Below are 17917 nucleotides of genomic sequence, written 5' to 3' on the forward strand. Positions count from 1 at the left end.
TGCGGCCGCCTCCAGACTTGGGCCGCCAGCTGTTCCTCCTGCAGCCCCCTGCTTGACACTCCCTGAGGTGTCTCGAGGATCCCCACTTCCACCGGCATTTCTGCCTCCTCGGGTCGCCCCCCGACCTGGGCTCCCACCGCCGCTTGGCCCTGACCCCTCGGGGGAAGTGGTCTGCTTACTTGTCTGGACAAAGAGGGTCCTTCTGGGGAGGGGGCCAGGCCTGCTCACTCTGTGTCCCGCAAGGCCTGGCGGGAGAGAGGCCCAGTGAGGATCTGAATGAACGATAGTGTTCGTGTCCAGAACTTGACTATATTTTCATGCAGTTCTTTCTCTCAGATGCTGGTGAGAATGAAGCTGAAACTTGATGATTTATCCCCTTATTTCGCCTTGTGTAGACGGTGACAAGTGTCCCAGGGCAACTGACAATTCATGTGATCTGTTTGATCTTACCCCGGAAATGCCCCCAGGATCAGGTACAAAGCTAAAGGCTGCGTAACTGTGGCACCACTGGGTTTCTTGGTGGGACTTGTTCAGCTGAGGGCAAGGGGGTCCCTGGTTCCAACTCAGAGGAGGATTTGGCAGGATTTCGGGATTCATGTTCTCAGCATTTCTAGCTGGCGGTCTCATCCTCCACACTGGTTCCCGTGTCCCTAGGTGTTACCAACCTTGGCGACCTCATTGGCTGGGGTCCCTGTTGCCCTGGATTAGAACAACCACCTTAGCGTGGCTTTCGAGGGCCTGCAGCATCCAGCCCAGGTGGGCCTGTCCAGCCACACCCCTTTGCCCACCCGGTGGCACACAGATGCCACCTTGCAGGTGGGCCTGCGCTTTCCTCTCATGGGGACTATACAGCCTGGCTCCTGCCTTTGCCAGACCAACCTTGCCCGCTTCTCTGCTAGCGAAAATCCTGCTGCTTCAAGACTCCTCCTGAATGCAAATGGCTCTGGGAAATGTCTCTCCTGATGGCCCCTGTCAGAATCATCCATCTGTGCTTCTGTTGATGCAAAGGTAGAAAGCGGCAGGCTTCTTCCTCTGTGTAGCATCATTCTCGCTACCCTTTCACCCGGCGCAGTCGTTGCTCCTTCCAAGAAGCCATCTCTGGTCTCTCTTCCTGCACACAGGCTCGGCTGTCCTGTCCTCTGAGCTCCGGCTCTCTGACGTCGGGCTCCTACCCCTTCTGCGTGGCGTCTGTTCTCCGATCAGACTCAGACCCCTGAGGCGCAGGCCTGGCCTCGGCTGCGCTGTGTCGACCGGGCTCTTCTGCGCTGCGGGGCTCTGATGAGTGCTGGTGGGGTTGGAAGGAGGTGACTCATCGCAGAGCTCACTCATTAGGTGGCACACACACTGGCATCCTGGGTCCCAGCCTCCGTCCCCTCTGGGCGGTGTCAGCTGCCATCTGGACCTGAGGGCTCTCGCCTCCCGGCTGGCTTCGTGTCCTTACACACAGCTCGTCGAAGGCAGGTGCTGCTCCCGGGAGATCTCACATCTCCCCTCTCGTTCTGCAGCTTCAGAGATGCCTCCGCTCTCCGGCAATGACATGGACACCCTCTTCTGTGACAGCGGCAGCTCCGTCGTCAGCACCTCCTGCGTGTCCTCCCTGGTCCCCAGCCACCACCTCTGGGTGAGCAAGAGTGGCCGTCACGTGCTGGGCCTGGCCGAGGACTACGATGCCCTGTGTGAGCAGATTGGCCAGGGCCAGACGCTCCTCACTGAGATGGACCTTCAAATCCGAGAGGCTCCTGGCCCCATCAGTCAGGAGCTGGTAACCAAGGTAACTTCAGCGATGGCGCTGGAGGGAGAGGGATGCACGGGGGAGCAGGAGGCGGAGGCAGGAGGCAAGGGGGCCGTGGGGCGTCTTCCCCTGGGCGGAGGGGCAGGAAAGGCTGCCCCGAGGCTCGGAGGGCAGGTCCGCTCTGCAGGTTGTGTGTTGCTCTGGGGGCCACCTGCTGAGGGGCGTCCCCGTGCTGCTGCGTTCGCCCTGCCCCACACCGGCCTCTGTCTGCCCAGGCTCGCATCCGTCCCGCTGTCCTTCGGTCCTGTCGCGTGTTCGTCCATTCTTCCCCCCAGTCACCGGTCCGCCCCCCTCCTGGCCTCCACGCTCAGCGTGGCCGAGGTCCTGATCCTTGCTTGGGGTGGAAGGATCGCGTAGTCCCTTGGGACGCGCTTGCCGACAGGAGCTGCCCCGCGCCCCCTCCGCCGGGTGGCGGCTGCCCTCCCGGCACGTGGCAGACCTCAGGATGGGCGGCATCGTGGCCACTGTGCAGACGCCGAGCGGAAGGAGCTCGGGGCGCCTCTGGGGCTGGAACCCCACTGCATGTCCTTCAGCGCGCTCTGGCGTCCTGCCCTGCCCTGCGGCTGTGTGACACCTCCCGCTCCCCGGGCTGTGCAGACTTCCTCACGCCGGGGTCTGCTCCTGCCCGCCTGCCATCTCTCCCTGCTCCCCTGTGCTTGCCCCGGCCAGGCGGCCAGGCACGGCTGCTCTTCCCCCGACTCCCGTGCTGTGCAGACTTTCTCACGCTGGGGTCTGCTCCTGCCCGCCCGCCTTCTCTCCCCGCTCCCCTGTGCTGGCCCAGCCGGGTGCAACTGCTCTTCCTCCTGCTCCCTGGGGCTGTGCAGACTTCCTCACGCCGGGGTCTGCTCCTGCCCGCCTGCCATCTCTCTCTGCTCCCCTGTGCTTGCCCCGGCCAGGCGGCCAGGCGCGGCTGCTCTTCCCCCGACTCCCGTGCTGTGCAGACTTCCTCACGCCGGGGTCTGCTCCTGCACGCCCGCCGCCTCTGCCCGCTCCCCTGTGCTGGCCCAGCCGGGTGCAGCTGCTGTTCCTCCAGCCCTGGCCCCCTGTGCCCTCTGGCTGGGAAGACCACCTACCCCTTCTTCCTGCGGCATCCTGCCAGAATCCTCATGTTAAAGTCAAGGACCCATGTGTGCTTGACGTAGTTTCTCACTGACTTCCTGCAAGACTTGGGGTCAAATTTCCTTCCTCCCCCAGACTGGGCTCAACCTTCGAGCTTCGGTGGGTCACATTTTCTGATCCTTCTTTTTGGGTTCTTGTTGAGAACACTAAAGCCCCTACTTCATAGTAGCTGTTTTGCCTTTTTGTTTTGATTTACAATGTATAAAAGCCAGCTTTGCCTTTTTTTATTCCGTTAATAAGAGTAGGCCTAGCGTGTGTTTTGTTCGCTGTCATATGTCCACTGTGCCACCCGGGGGGCCTGGCAGGGAAGAGGGGCCTGGTAAACACTCATTGAACGAATTTGTAAATATAAGTAAGAGTATCGTTCTTTTCTGATTATGATCTTTATTTTACAGAAACTGGAAACTATAGAGAAACATAAAAGCATCAATAAAAATACCACATAGTGCTCAATGCTTGAAATTTTCATATGTGTACACTTGTGTCCCATTCGTAAAGTTTATAAAACCGACTCATTGCATATGAGTTTTGTATTTGACTTTCAGTTAACATTATATTAACATTTTTCAATCTCATTCGGTATTTTTCTAAAAGCTTGACTTTTCGTGGCTGAAAAGTGAGCCAGCGTGGAGGTAGCGCCATTTATTTACTCTCTCACCTGTTTGCTGGACATTTAAGCTGTCGCGAGCATCCTTGTAACTGGATCTCTCTGGTGATATCTTAGAACTGTTCATTAGGGACAGATTTCTAGAAGTAAAATCCTGTGTTGCAAGGCTGTGTGGCCCTTCCTAGCTTTTGCTGGAACCGCTGCTGTGTTGCTCTCCACAAGTCTGTGTCAACGTCTCCATTTACGAGCGAGGCACGAGCGAGGCTGCCTCTGCGCCTCTGTCTTCAGGGAGTATTTTTATTTATAAATTTTTTTTTTTGCCAACTTGATAGCTTAACAGGGTGTGTCCTATTGGTTTAGTTTTTTTTTGACTGCTTGTGGAGACGATACTCTTCATTTCTTTCTTTAAAACTATTTCGTTCTTTCCCTTCCGGGGTTCATATTCTTCGCTTTCTTGTGCCCTTGAGAAACTCCCCAGTTTGACTTGCTCCTGCCTGCCTGAGGGGTGACGGAGACGTGACGGGGCAAGTCCCGCTGGCGGCAGGCAGAGCCGGGGAGCTGGGGATGCAGGGGACAGAAACGATCGCGCTGCAGGGGCTGCGGGGCAGGGAGGGGGCCGGCCTCGGACCCTCTTCTGGCTGAAATAAATATAGTGCATTCCCCCAGGTGGCCACTGATCACGCTTGTTGATGGGCCTAATGTCACCAACGAAGTTCCCTCATAAGCTGCAATTCACCAGCTTTAACCATACATTGATGTCGTCCGCGCCAGGCTCTTGGCTCAGAGTGTGGAACGCAGGCCCTGTGGTCTGGCGATTTATGCTGCCCGTGAGAGCCAGCTTGTCCATGATCTTTCTCCAGACTGCACCTAACAGCCTTCACATTCCCCGACGCAGGGTCCACATGAGGCACCCCCGAGCAGCTTTGTCACCGGTGTGAGCACCGCCAGGCGAATGCTGGATGAGGCCGCAAGGTTGCTGGCATGTTTCTGGAAGGTCTCGCCGCCCACCGACGGCCAGTGCACGCTCCACTGCGAACAGGTGGGTGGCAGCACGTGGATGCAGAGGCTGTAGGGGCTGCCAGGCCTGGGCCCCGCCGCCACCATGTCCAGCCCAGGGCCGGGCCCGCAGCAGTGTGCCCTCCACTGGGGGAACACGGAGGGTGGCAGGGAAGCCTCCGTGCTTGTTGAATGACGCGTCAGACACCGCGCTGGCTGCTGCAGGCCTGTTCTTCCTCGGTCCTCTGGTGCCCTGCAAACTCGGCCTACAGCCGGGACCCGACCCCGGCCCCACGCTGAGCACATCTGTTTTGGGAGGAACCCTGTCCACCTTCTACATACGAGGAAACTGCGGTTCGGGCAGTGAGGCACACGCTCAGGATGAAGAGCCGGGTTGGAAGCACCAGTGTGGAGTCCCAAGGACAGGCTTGCATTTGATAAGCTTTTAAGTCCCAGGCTGTCCTCATGGACTAGCTCATTCCCTTCTGTTCAGGATCTCTTTCATTTCTGATGCCTTTTCTCTGGACTGTCTTGATTCCTTTTGATAGCTTTCAGCATCATATTTTAGTGGGCTTTGTAAATCTATTTTAACTACCTAGAAACTAGTTTTGCCTTTTTTTTTTTTTTAAGTCAATGAAAATCATTTATTACAAAGCCACTGAAATTTCCCTTAAAAGCTAGACTTGGCAGTAGCTTGAACGTGACTGAATTAAGAACAGTTGCTCCCACCCCATCCTCATTTGCATCTGCCCTGGCACAGCTCAGGAGTCAGGCAGAGCAGATACCGTCCCTGGGGTTTGTGTGTGTGAGTTCAGTTCGGTTCAGTCGCTCAGTAGTGTCCGACTCTTTGCGACCCGTTGAACCGCAGTGTGCCAGGCCTCCCTGTCCATCACCAACTCCCAGAGTTTACCCAAACCCATGTCCATTGAGTCGGTGATGCCATCCAACCATCTCATCCTCTGTTGTCCCCTTCTCCTCCCGCCGTCAATCTTTCCCAGCATCAGAGTCTTTTCAAATGAGTCAGTTCTTCACATCAGGTGGCCAAAGTATTGGAGCATCAGCTTCAACATCAGTCCTTCCAATGAATACCCAGGACTGGTCTATAGAATGGACTGGTTGCATCTCCTTGCAGTCCAAGGGACTCTCAAGAGTCTTCTTCCAACACCACAGTTCAACAGCATCAATTCTTTGGTGCTCAGCTTTCTTTACAGTCCAACTCTCACATCCATACATGACTACTGGAAAAACCATAGCCTTAACTAGACGGACTTTTGTTGGCAAAGTAAATGTCTCTGCTTTTTAACATGCTGCCTAGGTTGGTCATAACTTTTCTTCCAAGGAGCAAGCATTTTTTCATTTCATGGCTGCAGGTACCATCTGCAGTGATTTTGGAGCCCCCCAAAATAAAGTTGCTTACTATTTCCATTGTTTCCCCATCAATTTGCCATGAAGTGATGGGTCCAAATGCCATGATCTTAGTTTTCTGAATGTAGAGTTTCAAGCCAACTTTTCACTCTCCTCTTTCGCTTTCATCAAGAGGCTCTTTAGTTCTCTTCACTTTCTGCCATAAAGGTGGTGTCATCTGCATATCTGAGGTTATTGATATTTCTCCCGGCAATCTTGACTCCAGCTTGTGCTTCCTCCAGCCCAGCGTTTCTCACGACGTACTCTTCATATCAAGTAAATAAGCAAGGTGACAATATACAGCCTTGACATACTCCTTTTCCTGTTTGGAACCAGTCTGTTGTTCCATGTCCAATTCTAACTGTTGCTTCCTGACCTGCAGCAGGAATCCTGACAGGTTTCTCAAGAGGCAGGTCAGGTGGTCTGGTATTTCCATCTCTTTCAGAATTTTCCACAGTGTATTGTGATCCACACAGTCAAAGGCTTTGGCATAGTCAATAAAGCAGAAATAGATGTTTTTCTGGAACTCTCTTGCTTTTTCCATGGTCCAGCGGATGTTGGCAATTTGATCTCTGGTTCTTCTGCCTTTTCTAAAACCAGCTTGAACATCTGGACGTTCATGGTTCACGTATTGCTGAATCCTGGCTTGGAGAATTTTGAGCATTACTTTACTAGCATGTGAGATGAGTGCAATTGTGCGGTAGTTTGAGCATTCTTTGGCACTGCCTTTCTTTGGGATTGGAATGAAAACTGACCTTTTCCAGTCCTCTAGCCACTGCTGAGTTTTCCAAATTTTCTGGCATATTGAGTGCAGCACTTTCAGCATCATCTTTTAGGGTCTGAAATAGCTCAACTGGAATTCCATCACCTCCACTAGCTTTGTTCGTAGTGATGCTTCCTAAGGCCCACTTGACTTCACATTCCAGGATGTCTGGCTCTAGGTGAGAGATCACACCATCGTGATTATCTGGGTCATGAAGATCTTTTTTGTACAGTTCTTCTGTGTATTCTTGCCACCTGTTCTTAACATCTTCTGCTTCTCTTAGGTCCATACCATTTCTGTTCTTTATTGAGCCCATCTTTGCATGAAATGTTCCTTGGTATCTCTGATCATCTTGAAGAGATCTCTAGTCTTTCCCATTCTATTGTTTTCCTCTATTTCTTTGCACTGATCCATGAGGAAGGCTTTCTTATCCCTCCTTGCTGTTCTTTGGAACTCTGCATTCAAATGGGTATATCTTTCCTTTTCTCCTTTGCTTTTCGCTTCTCTTCTTTTCACAGCTATTTGCAAGGCCTCCCCAGACAGCCATTTTGCCTTTTTGCATTTCTTTTCCATGGGGATGGTCTTGATCCCTGTCTCCTGTACAATGTCACGAACCTCCATCCATGGTTCATCAGGCACTGTGTCTATCAGATCTAGTCCCTTAAATCTATTTCCCACTTCCACTGAATAATCATAAAGGATTTGATTTAGGTCATACCTGAATGGTCTAGTGGTTTTCCCCACTTTCTTCAATTTCAGTGTGAATTTGGCAATAAGGAGTTCATGATCTGAGCCTCAGTCAGCTCCCAGTCTTGTTTTTGTTGACTGCATAGAACTTCTCCATCTTTGGCTGCAAAGAATATAATCCGTCTGATTTCAGTGTGTGTGAGTACCATGTCATATTAGGTCCAGGCGAGCACCCACTCCGGTAATCAAAGAAGCCTCCCTGGATGAAGCAGCCTGTCGGTTAAGGGAGAGTTCAGGCTGTCTCCTTGGTAGTCTGAGAGGTATTCCCTCCTTTATCTAACCTGTAAGTTGTTGGACAAGTGCAGCAGGAAGGCAGAAGGGAAATGTGCATTCCACATTATCACCCATCTATTCACCTTCCAACAGCCCTCAGCGCTCCCAGCCGTGGCAGGGAAGTAGCAGTGAAGCGGCTCTTGGCTCGGAAGGCTCTGCTGGGCCTGGCCTTGGGCATCCCTCTTGGGACCCTGGGGAGGAACCCGGGTGCACCAGGCTCAGGGCAGTGCCTGTCCAGCCGTCGTGTGAGGGAACCTGTGTGTGGGGCGGAGGCGCATGTTGGAGAGGACCCCCACCGAGCGCCAGCTCTGCACCGGCCTCGCCTTTCCTCCCAGCCCTCCAGGCTCGTTTCCATCTCAGGCCCAGAAAACAAGTGCTCCCTCCCTCCGGCTGGCTCTTTCTCAGCTCTCAGGTCTCAGCTTAAATGTCACTTCAAGGTCAGGGAGGGCTTCCGATCAGTCGCCATAGCACCCAGCACCCCCTTCGGTTTCATCCCAGCCTTCATCACACGTCACAGGCACGTATCTGTTTAATGTCTGTGCCTCTGTTTTCCATGAGGCGCCATGTCTATTTTGTTCATATTTCTGAATGGATGAATAATTTCCTCTCATCCTTCTAAACTAGTGCTTGCTCATATGATTTTTGAAGCATATGTCTAAGCTAAACATTTCACCCTTGATACGATGTTTCTGTCCTCAGTACAGAGTGATGTCTGTTAAATAGACGGGATGCAGCTCTTGTTTCTCTTCCGTGTGTGTGTATGTGTGTGTGTATCCGTGTATAAACACGAATTATCAGCACGTTGATCTCCCCCACTAGCAAATTAGTCTAAGGACTGGTCAGTGCTTGTGAGGGTTTGCACCTTATTTCTGAGGGTTTCTCAGGTCATGGATTATGCTCACTTTAGCATCACAGAATTTTAGAGCCAGAAAAAGGCCCTCGGAGATGCTCCAAGATGGTGCGGGTACACGCAGACCCCCCGCGTGGTGTTAAATTGCCTCTAGCCACTTTCCTGTCCCTGCCTGTTCCATACGGTGCCTTTTTCTCGGTGTGGAATCTGTGTGAAGCAGATTTCCAAGTTCCCACCAGCAGCTCCAGTGGTTTTTTTTACTGCCTGGTGTTTTCTCTGAGTGGCATTAAATTGCCTTTTGCGTCTCCTACAGTCCCTAGGACTGCTCTGGAAACCGTATATCACATGTATAAGTTTATCTAAGAAAGTTGTAGGGAGAGATACAAATATGTACACATATTTGTTTATAAAAGTATTTATAGGGTGGGAGGAATTGAGAGAGTAGCATTGAAACATTTACATCACCATATGGAAAACAGACAGCTAATGAGACGTTGCTGTGTGACAGGGGGCTCAGCCCGGTGCTCCGTGACAACCTAGAGGGGTGGGGTGGGATGAGGGGTGTGCAGAGAAGGAGGGGACATATATATACTTACGGCTGATTCACATTTTTGTATGGCAGAAGCCAACACAATATTATAAGGCAATTATCCCCCAATTGAGAATAATTTTTTTTTAAATGTAAAAATTTAAAGACTGTTCACTCTGGTCAACTAAATGGCCTGGGAGAATAGCCTCCCGGACCGTCTAGTTGCAGGCTTATTTTATGCTTTCAATCCCAGCATAGCCTTCCTCTCGGCAGGAAAATCACTTTCATTCTTGAAGTTTTATAAGAGATGGTGAAAAAATAAAACATAATTTGTATGGAGTGAAAAAATGTTTTTAAGAGAAAGCATGAACAGTAATAGAAGAGTCTACATACGGAGGTGGGAAAGAAGAGGATGGAAGAACAAGGATAGAAGATAGATTTCTCTGAATTGATCTTGTTTCATAAATTTGACTTTGAAACTCTATAAATGCTTTATGTAATTATAAATAAAAATTAAAATGGGGGGAAAAGCAATTTTAAAATATTCAAGATAAAATAAACCAACTTTCCTGTATGTAATTGCAGGCATAACCACTCAGAGGAAACACTTCACAAATTCCCTGGTGGTCCAGTGGTTCGGACTTTGAACTTCCACGTCAAGGGGCGCAAATTCAATCCCTGGTCAGGGAACTAAGATCCTAGAGGCCACATGGCCAAACAACAGTAACATTTCAATGACAAACACAGTAATTTGATTATATTTTCTTAGTGGAAATACTGAAAGAGCAAGAATGAACTGTCAAAAAATTTAAACTGTTTTTAGTAAATATATTGTTAATAATACTTGTATTGATGTTTTGAAATTACTATATTTTATCATAGGATAAAACAAATAACTTATGTTGAAATTTTTACTCTCAGGGAAGAGAAATGTATATATATGAACTCCTGATGTATTTTCTATTTTAAAAATTTAGTAGTTCTCTTTACTTTTAAAAGACTCTGAAAATGTCCAAGCCAGTCCCAGGGAGCACCCCTGGTGCCAGACTGTGGTTTCTAAGTACCTTTTATGTTCCTAAAGGCAGTTAGAGCTCCTTGGTGAAATGGCTTGATTCCAGGTCTGGGGCAGGATTTGTACAACTTGAGCCTGGACCCTCTTTTCGTCCTAAGGAAAAAGGGAGAGGAGAGGAGTGAAGCTTGCAGATATGCGGCGGTTTTCAGGTCACAGTCCCTGGACGGGCAGCAGCAGCACTATCTGGACACTGGCCGGAAAGGCCAGTTTTCAGGCCCCACCCAAGGCCTGCTGAATCACAAAGTCTGGGGGTGGCCCCAGTGATCTGTTTTTACGAGGCTTCTTGGTAACCCTGAGACCTACTGGATCGAAAGAAACTGGAGACACAACAGTCAGATACAAAACTTGAAGTTTATTTGGATGCTGAGTCAAGCTGGTTAGTTTAAAAAAAAACATTAAAATAAAATGACGATGCAATCAGGAACGTTATCTGCCGACACCTGTTTGGTGAAACTAAGCAGTCACGCTCATCGTTTTAGATGTGATAATGACATTGTGGTTTTTTAAAAATAATCTTTTTCTCCTAGAGCTGTATACTGAAATATTTTGGGGTGAAACATGATTGGGTTCTAGGATTGATTTTTAAAAATAATTTTAGACTGAGAACGGGCAGGGGTATAGATGAGACGAGTCTGGCCGTTAGTTGATAGCTGTAGCTGCTGAAGCTGGATTGGGTGTCTAGTGGTTCATTCTCCTGTTCTTTCTACTTCTGTAAATGTTTTGAGAGTTTTCATTTTAGAAAAGAATAACAAGCAGCCAGGAAAAAAAAAAAAAAACCAAAAACAATTTGAGAAGTCAGGCAGCGCAACTCGTTAAGTCTCAGCTCTGATCTCAGCGCTGTGGTCCCGAGGAAGAGCTGCTCTGTCTCACTCCTGCTGGGGTCAGGGACTCCGCTGTATAGTAGCATCTCATCTTATCCCTTCCAGGAGCCTCTTAAGTATTATTAGTCCCGTTTTTCAGAAGTAGGGACTGAAGGGAATCCCTGGTGGTCAGTGGTAAAGAAACGCAGGACACGCAGGCTCGATCCCTGGGTCGGGAAGATCCCCTGGAGGAGATGGCAGCCCACTCCAGTGTTCCTGCCTGGAAAATCCTCTGGACAGAGGAACCTGCTGGGCTAAGTCCATGAGGTCGCAAGAGTCGGTCACGACTGAGCGACTGAATCACCACCGAGAACTGGAACTCGCTTGCTCCATCATCTCAGCATCTGGAAGCAAGGGAGCTCTGGAGCCTGCCGTTTTCACCCAGGCGTCTTCATCCTGTGAAAATGAAGATTTTTAGTTCAAAGAGACAGCAGACACTTGTATATAACTCCTTGTCTTCAGTGCTGGATAGAATTCAGGCGTTCAGCGTGCTTTGAGAGTGCAGGCAAACCCACCGCTTGGCAGGTGGTCTCGCAGCACCTACGTTGAGCCAGTCGCTGGGGAGTCAGAGGGAAGAATTGAGTTCTCCCCTCAGGGAGCTTGTAGTGTAGGTGGGGAAGCAAACGAGTAGTGATCTGTTACAATCCACCGTGAAGTGGGAAGTGTTAGGGGAGGCCCTGGACACAGTGGGCACCCAGAGGAGCAGTAAGCAACTGAGGCTGTGGTGGGGAAGGTTCTCAAGGAGGGTCTCCTGGAGAAGGTGCTGTCTGAGTTGGCCTCAGAAGGAGAGGTAAGGTTAGGCGGCAGGGTGAGCAGCAAGCGTCCTCCCTGTCTTCAGGGAGCCGCTCCTCTGAGTCTCTGTCCTCTGCAGTGTGACAGGAGGGTCAGGCATCGTCCCTGTTTACAGATGTGGACCCAGGGCTCCGAGTGAAGAGTGACCTTGTCCCAGAATGTGTGGCCTGCAAAGCCGCAGCCAGAGCAGAAGTCTCTGGGCTCTCAGCTTGAGGAGGAATCAAAGAAAACCTTGTGTTTTAATTAGGGTCTGTTTTGGAAGCACTGTCGAAGTCCTTGTAGCTGACACGATTGGTTAATCTTAAAAGTAGGTTAAAGCAGGGAATCAAAAAATGATACATACCTTAAACATCTCAGTTTAACTTAAAAACAGTTCAATGTACACTCATTTGCCATTCTTTTGATGTCGGGCCAGGGCCTTTCCTTTGAATATGGGTCTGCTGATTGAAGTTCCCCATCTCCTTTCTTTCATAAACTACATCCATAATGTATGTCTGTCACTTCCAATTTCTGTTTCTTGAAGATGAAGAAAAAACTTAGGTACTTGCGAAGCAATTTGAATGTAGAATTCTCCTGGACTGCCTTCCTCCCACATCTTTTAGCGTTGACTCACCCACACCTAATTTGGCAGAAATGTGGGGGGTTTTTTTAGTGACTTGCCTTTATCAAGTCTTCTCTGAAACATATGCAGGTTCTGTCTTTTCATACACATCTTTCATAAGTTTACTTAAAAATTAAATCACATAGCTGATTATAAGAGCCGTAAACAAGTTTGGGAAGAAACTAAAGTGCCTCTCTGTAAGTCGGGAGCAGAGGTGTTTCAGTGGAGCACAGGGTGGCCTGTGCCGGGCATCTTACAACCCAGGTGTCTTTTGAGGAAGGGAGTGTGCTTCACCCCCCGCACCAGTTCAGCGACGACTAGGCAGGAGGGCTTCTGCGTGCGTGCGTGCGTGCGTGCGTGCGTGCGTGCGTGCGTGCGTGCTAAGCCTCTTAAGTTGTGTCTGACTCTTTACGACCTCTTGGACTGTAGCCCGCCAGGCCCCTCTGTCCATGGGATTCTCCAGGCAAGAATACTGGAGTGGGTTGCCTTGCCCGCCTCCGGAGGATCTTCTGACCCAGGGGTTGAACCGGCATCGCATTATGTCTCCTGCATCACAGGCGGGTTCTTTACCTCCAGTGCCATCAGGGAAGCCCGAGAGAGTCACCACGGCCTGCATATTTCACGCTAGGGGCCTGGGAACTGTGGGCTTGTCGTCCATCTACTCTCTCCCCGTCTCTGAAAAAATCAAAGCAGGCTCTCCTATTAGATCATACTCCCCCTAATTATATCTTTATATCCCCTTTGTAAGATATAAGCATTAAAAATAAACCAGCATTATAGTTTTTTGGGGGAAAAACTCAATTCTGATAAATAAAAAAAACGAAAAACAAAATATTCCAAATCCCATATCTCAGAAATGGAACACTGTAAACGTTTTTGTGATGTCTCTGTTGTCAGATGGTTTAGACATCTTGATATACATGCCTATGGATAGAGATATATGCGTTCAATTTTGTGAAACCGGCGTGCCCTGGTACACAGGAGCTGTTCTGGGTTCTTTTGTCACTAATTAGCATCATCTCTCAATGTCAGTAAATGAAGTCCTACAACATCATTTTTAATAGCTGCGAAATTACTCTGTTGTATATAAGTACCATAATTAAGTTACCTAAATCCCTATCGAAACAAATCAGGTTGTTTATTTTGTCCTGCTGTGAACAGTGCTGAGGTGAACATCCTGGAGCCAAGGCATCTTCTCAGGCCTGCACCGCCCTTCCTTGGGAGTAAATGTCCAAGCGTAGACTTGGTAGGTCGGAGGGTTAAGCGCATCCTAACATCCGCTGCGGCTCAGTGGGCCTGGGTGCACCCTGGGCTGCCCTGGTTCGCAGTTCCGCCAGCGGTCCTGAGGCCTCCATCCGGCCAGCAGCACGTGGCTTCTAGCTTTTCCTCAAATACCTTTGTTTGGAAGGTTGAGTGCTTTTTATATGGTTTTGCAGTTCTTCTTATATGATCTGATGTTTCTATTCTTTGTTTTTTTTTTCCCTAAATCCCCTTCTCTTTAGACAGGAGAACTGAAGGCAGAGATCAGCAAACTCCACAAAAAACTGTTTGAACAAGAAAAGAAGTTGCAGAGCACCCTGAAGCTGTTGCAGCTGAGCAAGAACCAGGAGAAGGTCATCTTTGACCAGTGTGAGTGGCGGCGGGGCGGCCGCCATGTCTGGGCCGCACCTCTGGGCGGACTCAACCCGGCCCTGGCTTGTCCTGGTGCCTCCTGCGTTTGGGTTTCCTTACGTCCTTCACCCGGGGCCCTCCGAGAGCCTCTGGACGGCACAGCCCCCGCTGGACTGTGGGCTGGTGGCCTGTCAACATCCTTAACTCACAAGGGGCCTTGTGGGCCAGAGCCAGGCAGGAGCATCAGTGACCACAGGACCCCTCGTGTGTTAGGTCCCCGCGGCTGAGCACAGAATGGCCGGGAGGTGGGGAGACCTCTCTGGGGGCTGTCCAGGGCCGTGGAGGGGTGAGGATGGTGTTGAAAGCTAGTAGGGAGGTTGCCCTGGCAGAGTCGCGGATGTCTGTGGGGCTCCAGCCTAGGAGAGCAAGTCCCTTGTAGAGAAGAGGGGCGCTGGGAGGGGGGTCCGTGTGGGGGCAGTACCACCGGGCTGTGTCTGTAGCAGCGGGCCGTTTGGCTGGGTCAGGTACCTGCAGCCGCGAGGAGGAGGGAGCGCGCTTTGTGCAGCCCTGAGTCCGGGGAACATGGGTTCACAGCGCCAGCAGTGCCTTGCGGCTGTTGTGCCAGGCAGTCCCAGGCACAGGACGGGAACCCTGCCTCCAGGGGAGCAGGCTCCGGAAGTGGGTTCAGACGGCCGAGTCCCCATGGCTGATCCAGGGCCCAGAACCCAGTGCGAAGCCCTGGGTCGGGGAGCCGTGGCTCAGGTCGCCCCTTTCCTGCGAGACCGGGAATAAACGACTTTAGCTCTCCAAGCTGTAGAGTCCTCACTTCTAACTGGAGATGGTAATTCCAGGGGACTCAGACTGGCTGGGTGGGCCTGGGCTCTCATCACAGCTTCATAAGAAGTGCCCCTGTCTTCTTCTCTGGGATGGGAGTGATGTCTCAGCTCTCTTGTGCTTCTTCCTGGGACTGGCTGGGTGGGCCTGGGCTCTCATCACAGCTTCATAAGAAGTGCCCCTGTTTTCTCCTCTGTAGGGATGGGAGTGATGTCTCAGCTCTCTTGTGCTTCTTCCTGGGACAGAACAGATGCCCCATAAGCTCTGGTTCTTTGGCTCCTTTATCCCATGAGGCCAGACTGAGTTCTGGGCATGGAGGTGGTGGCAAACCGTTAACCTCTGATGTGTCGTAGCCTCTCCCCTGCTAAGACGGCATCACCATCTCCGTATTTCTCCCCATGGCCCGACCCAGAGTCAGTCTCAGCTGTGGGGAGGGCCTGCCCAAGGTTGCACAGCGAGCGGGCGGCTTGGCCAGGCTTGTGAGTCCCCCCAGGACCCCAGGCCTGCCGGCCTCTCCCAGGGCTGCTCAGGCTCTCAGGGACTAGGTGGAAGTTGGGGGAATGTCCCTACCCTTCCCTTTGCCGCCTGTGTCAAGGTGGACACGCCAGCGCTGCTCAGAATCTGCCGGGAAAGGAGGGGACAGACAGTGACTGCGAGAGCCTCCCGTGTGGCCTGGGGCCGCCCACTCCACGCCTCTCCTGTGGGCAGGAGCCCCTAGGGTGCTCACTGAGGTCACAGCTGACAGACCGCCTGTCGCCGCTGGACGCCCCTGAGGCTGGGGTCTTCGGGGGAAGGGGTCCGGCGCTGTCAGACAGACCTGGGCTCTAGGCACGCCTCTGCCTGGGGCCAGCCCTTTCCCACTCTGCCCCAGGGGCTTCTCATCTCGGTGGGGGCTCCTTGCTCGGAAGGTGGGTGGTGCTGTTCAGATGCGGGGGCCCCTTCAGATTTGGGCCAGCTGAGACGTGACTCGTTTGACACTTTTAGCACCACGATGCTTACTCTTTTCTGGGTCCCGGCCCCTTGGCGAATCTCAGGAGAGGTGCTCTCTCTTCCCAGAAAGATGCACACAACGGCATACACACAGATTTGCACGTGGTTTCCTGGGACTTAGGATGCCCAAAACATCACCCTGGACCCTAGCTAAGAACTTCTGGCCTGCAGCATGGGCTGGGGTGGTGCAGGTGGCAGCGGGCGCCTCCGCGAGTCACTGCGCCCAGCTAGAAACAAGGCCACGGCATCTGCGCCCGCCCCTGCCACAGAGTGCGCGCAGGCTCTGTTGCCTGCAGAGGGAGGCGTTTGTGAGGCAAGAAATAAGTATTTTCTCGAGGCCACCGCATGGCGCCTCTTCAGAATAAGCCAGCAGGGAGTTGGTCTCAGCCTCACTGGCCAAGGTCCCAGTCCAGAAGCCTGTGCGTCCTCCCCGGGTGTAGATGGCGTCCCTGGCCATCTCGGAGGCCTGTTGGGGGCGCGTCCTGATGCGGCCCATCTCCGTCAGTGGTGGCCTTCGCTCTGCTCCTGGCGTCTGGGGGACAGACGGGCTGCGGGGAGAAGCTGTCTTCCTTTACAGCTGTGCCCCGAGGCGGGCCCTCCGCCTGCCCATGGGTTCCCACGTGCTGGGCCTCTGCCTGCAGCCACGGAGCCCAGAGAGCTGCGAGGTGGTCCCGCCCTACCCGCTGCTCCAGGTGGAGCGAGCGGACGGCGCAGGGAGCCGCCCTGTGTCCGTCCGCCCGTCCTCCCTGTGGTCAGGCGCCCGCCCCGGGACTGCAGTGCCCTCCTGCCTGGCCCTGGCCTGCACCCCTGCGTTTGCTTGGAGCGGGCACTCCCCATTCCCAGAGCGGCTTCGCCGGGGGATGAGGGCTCCGAGATGGGCATAGGCCTCTCGCCTCCCCGCACTGCGGCCCAGCCCCTCAGAGGTGGGCTCGGGGGTCCCCTGATCCTGCCGGCCCTCAGTTTCATCTGTAGCGTGGTGTCGCACGCCCTGCCTTCGGCTTAGACTTGAGGAGGGGCTCTGGCCCACCCTCTGACGGGTCACTTGGTCCCGGGTATGTGATGAGGTAGACACCTCTGGGTCTGGATGCTGCGGGGCTGTCCGCAGGCCTGAGCCACTTGGGGCTGGAGGCCTCCTCCCTGCCCTTGGCTGGTCCGCCGACTTGCGGGGCGTCCGTGTCTAATCGCCCCATTCTTTCCTCTCTCCTTAGTGGTTGTGACACACAAGGTCCTTCGGAAGGCCAGAGGGAACCTGGAGGTAATGTCGCTTTGAGACTGTTGCGCGGCGGGTGGGACAGGGGGTGGGGCTGGCAGTGGTTTCCTTTTGAAAGATGAAGGTGAAACTGGTCACCTGTTCTCCGCCAGCTGTATTTTTCTGCCCGCAGTGCATGGAAAGTTTCGTTTTATCATGCCTCATTCTTGATGGTGGTTCTAGTTATTGGTGTGTTGTGTTTTAACCAGTGAGAAGTGCAGCGAGTGGTGCCTGACACATAGGGGGCATCTGACACATATTTCATCATCATCTGGCTCTATGAATATTTACTGATCAAACAGCGTGTCTTTGAAAGTAGTTTCAGAACTACTCACCTTTAACCCTGTCAGGGATCATACTCCAGAAACCCTCCATGTGACCTAAAATTCTCATTTTTCTCCCCCCTCCCTTCTCCTAGCTCAGGCCCGGGAGTGCCCACCCTGGAACGTCCAGTCCCAGCCGACCAGGCTCCTGAGGAGAACTTTGAGCCAATAAAGCTTGGGGTTCCCGCTCAGCTCGTCCTGCCTCTCTGTCACGGTGGGGCTCCTGCTTTGGAGGGGAGAGGGGCTGTCTGGTCTCTTCCGATGCCCACCCACCATCTATCTCCATTTCTCGCCGGCATTAAGCGATCCTTCAGAAATCCGCCCCCACCCTGGGCCTGCAGAGCGAGCGCTCCATTGCTCAGTCCAGCGCGCACCCCGCGGCCTCCGTGGGGGTGGGGACTCTGAGGTGGTCTGGTCCGCTCGTGTGGCCGCAGGACAGCCAAGCGACCAGCCCGGGTCCTCTGCGCCCTCCTGTCCTTCCAGACGCCGAACTGGGCCCTCTGCC

General features: G+C 52.5%; 1 protein-coding gene across 25 annotated transcripts in view; it reads left to right on the plus strand.

The window, feature by feature from the left end:
• CDK5RAP2 (CDK5 regulatory subunit associated protein 2) overlaps positions 1-17603 on the plus strand; it is a 184064-nt gene extending 166461 nt beyond the window's left edge. For 9 of the 25 annotated variants that reach the window (XM_069575242.1, XM_069575255.1, XM_069575244.1 and 6 more), the window contains 5 exons: positions 1506-1771; positions 4414-4557; positions 13908-14034; positions 17049-17095; positions 17508-17603. In XM_069575242.1, the coding sequence (XP_069431343.1) occupies positions 1506-1771; positions 4414-4557; positions 13908-14034; positions 17049-17095; positions 17508-17564 (641 nt within the window). In that variant the 3' untranslated portion in view covers positions 17565-17603. Of the gene's footprint in view, positions 1-395; positions 474-1505; positions 1772-4413; positions 4558-13907; positions 14035-17048; positions 17096-17507 lie in introns of all 25 variants that reach the window. The other 16 variants (XM_069575240.1, XM_069575253.1, XM_069575241.1 and 13 more) reach the window with 3 other exon arrangements.
• Positions 17604-17917: the final 314 nt, after the last annotated feature.

This window comes from Ovis canadensis, chromosome 2 (genome assembly GCF_042477335.2).
Source record: "Ovis canadensis isolate MfBH-ARS-UI-01 breed Bighorn chromosome 2, ARS-UI_OviCan_v2, whole genome shotgun sequence".
In the NCBI taxonomy this organism is placed as follows: Eukaryota; Metazoa; Chordata; class Mammalia; order Artiodactyla; family Bovidae; genus Ovis; species Ovis canadensis.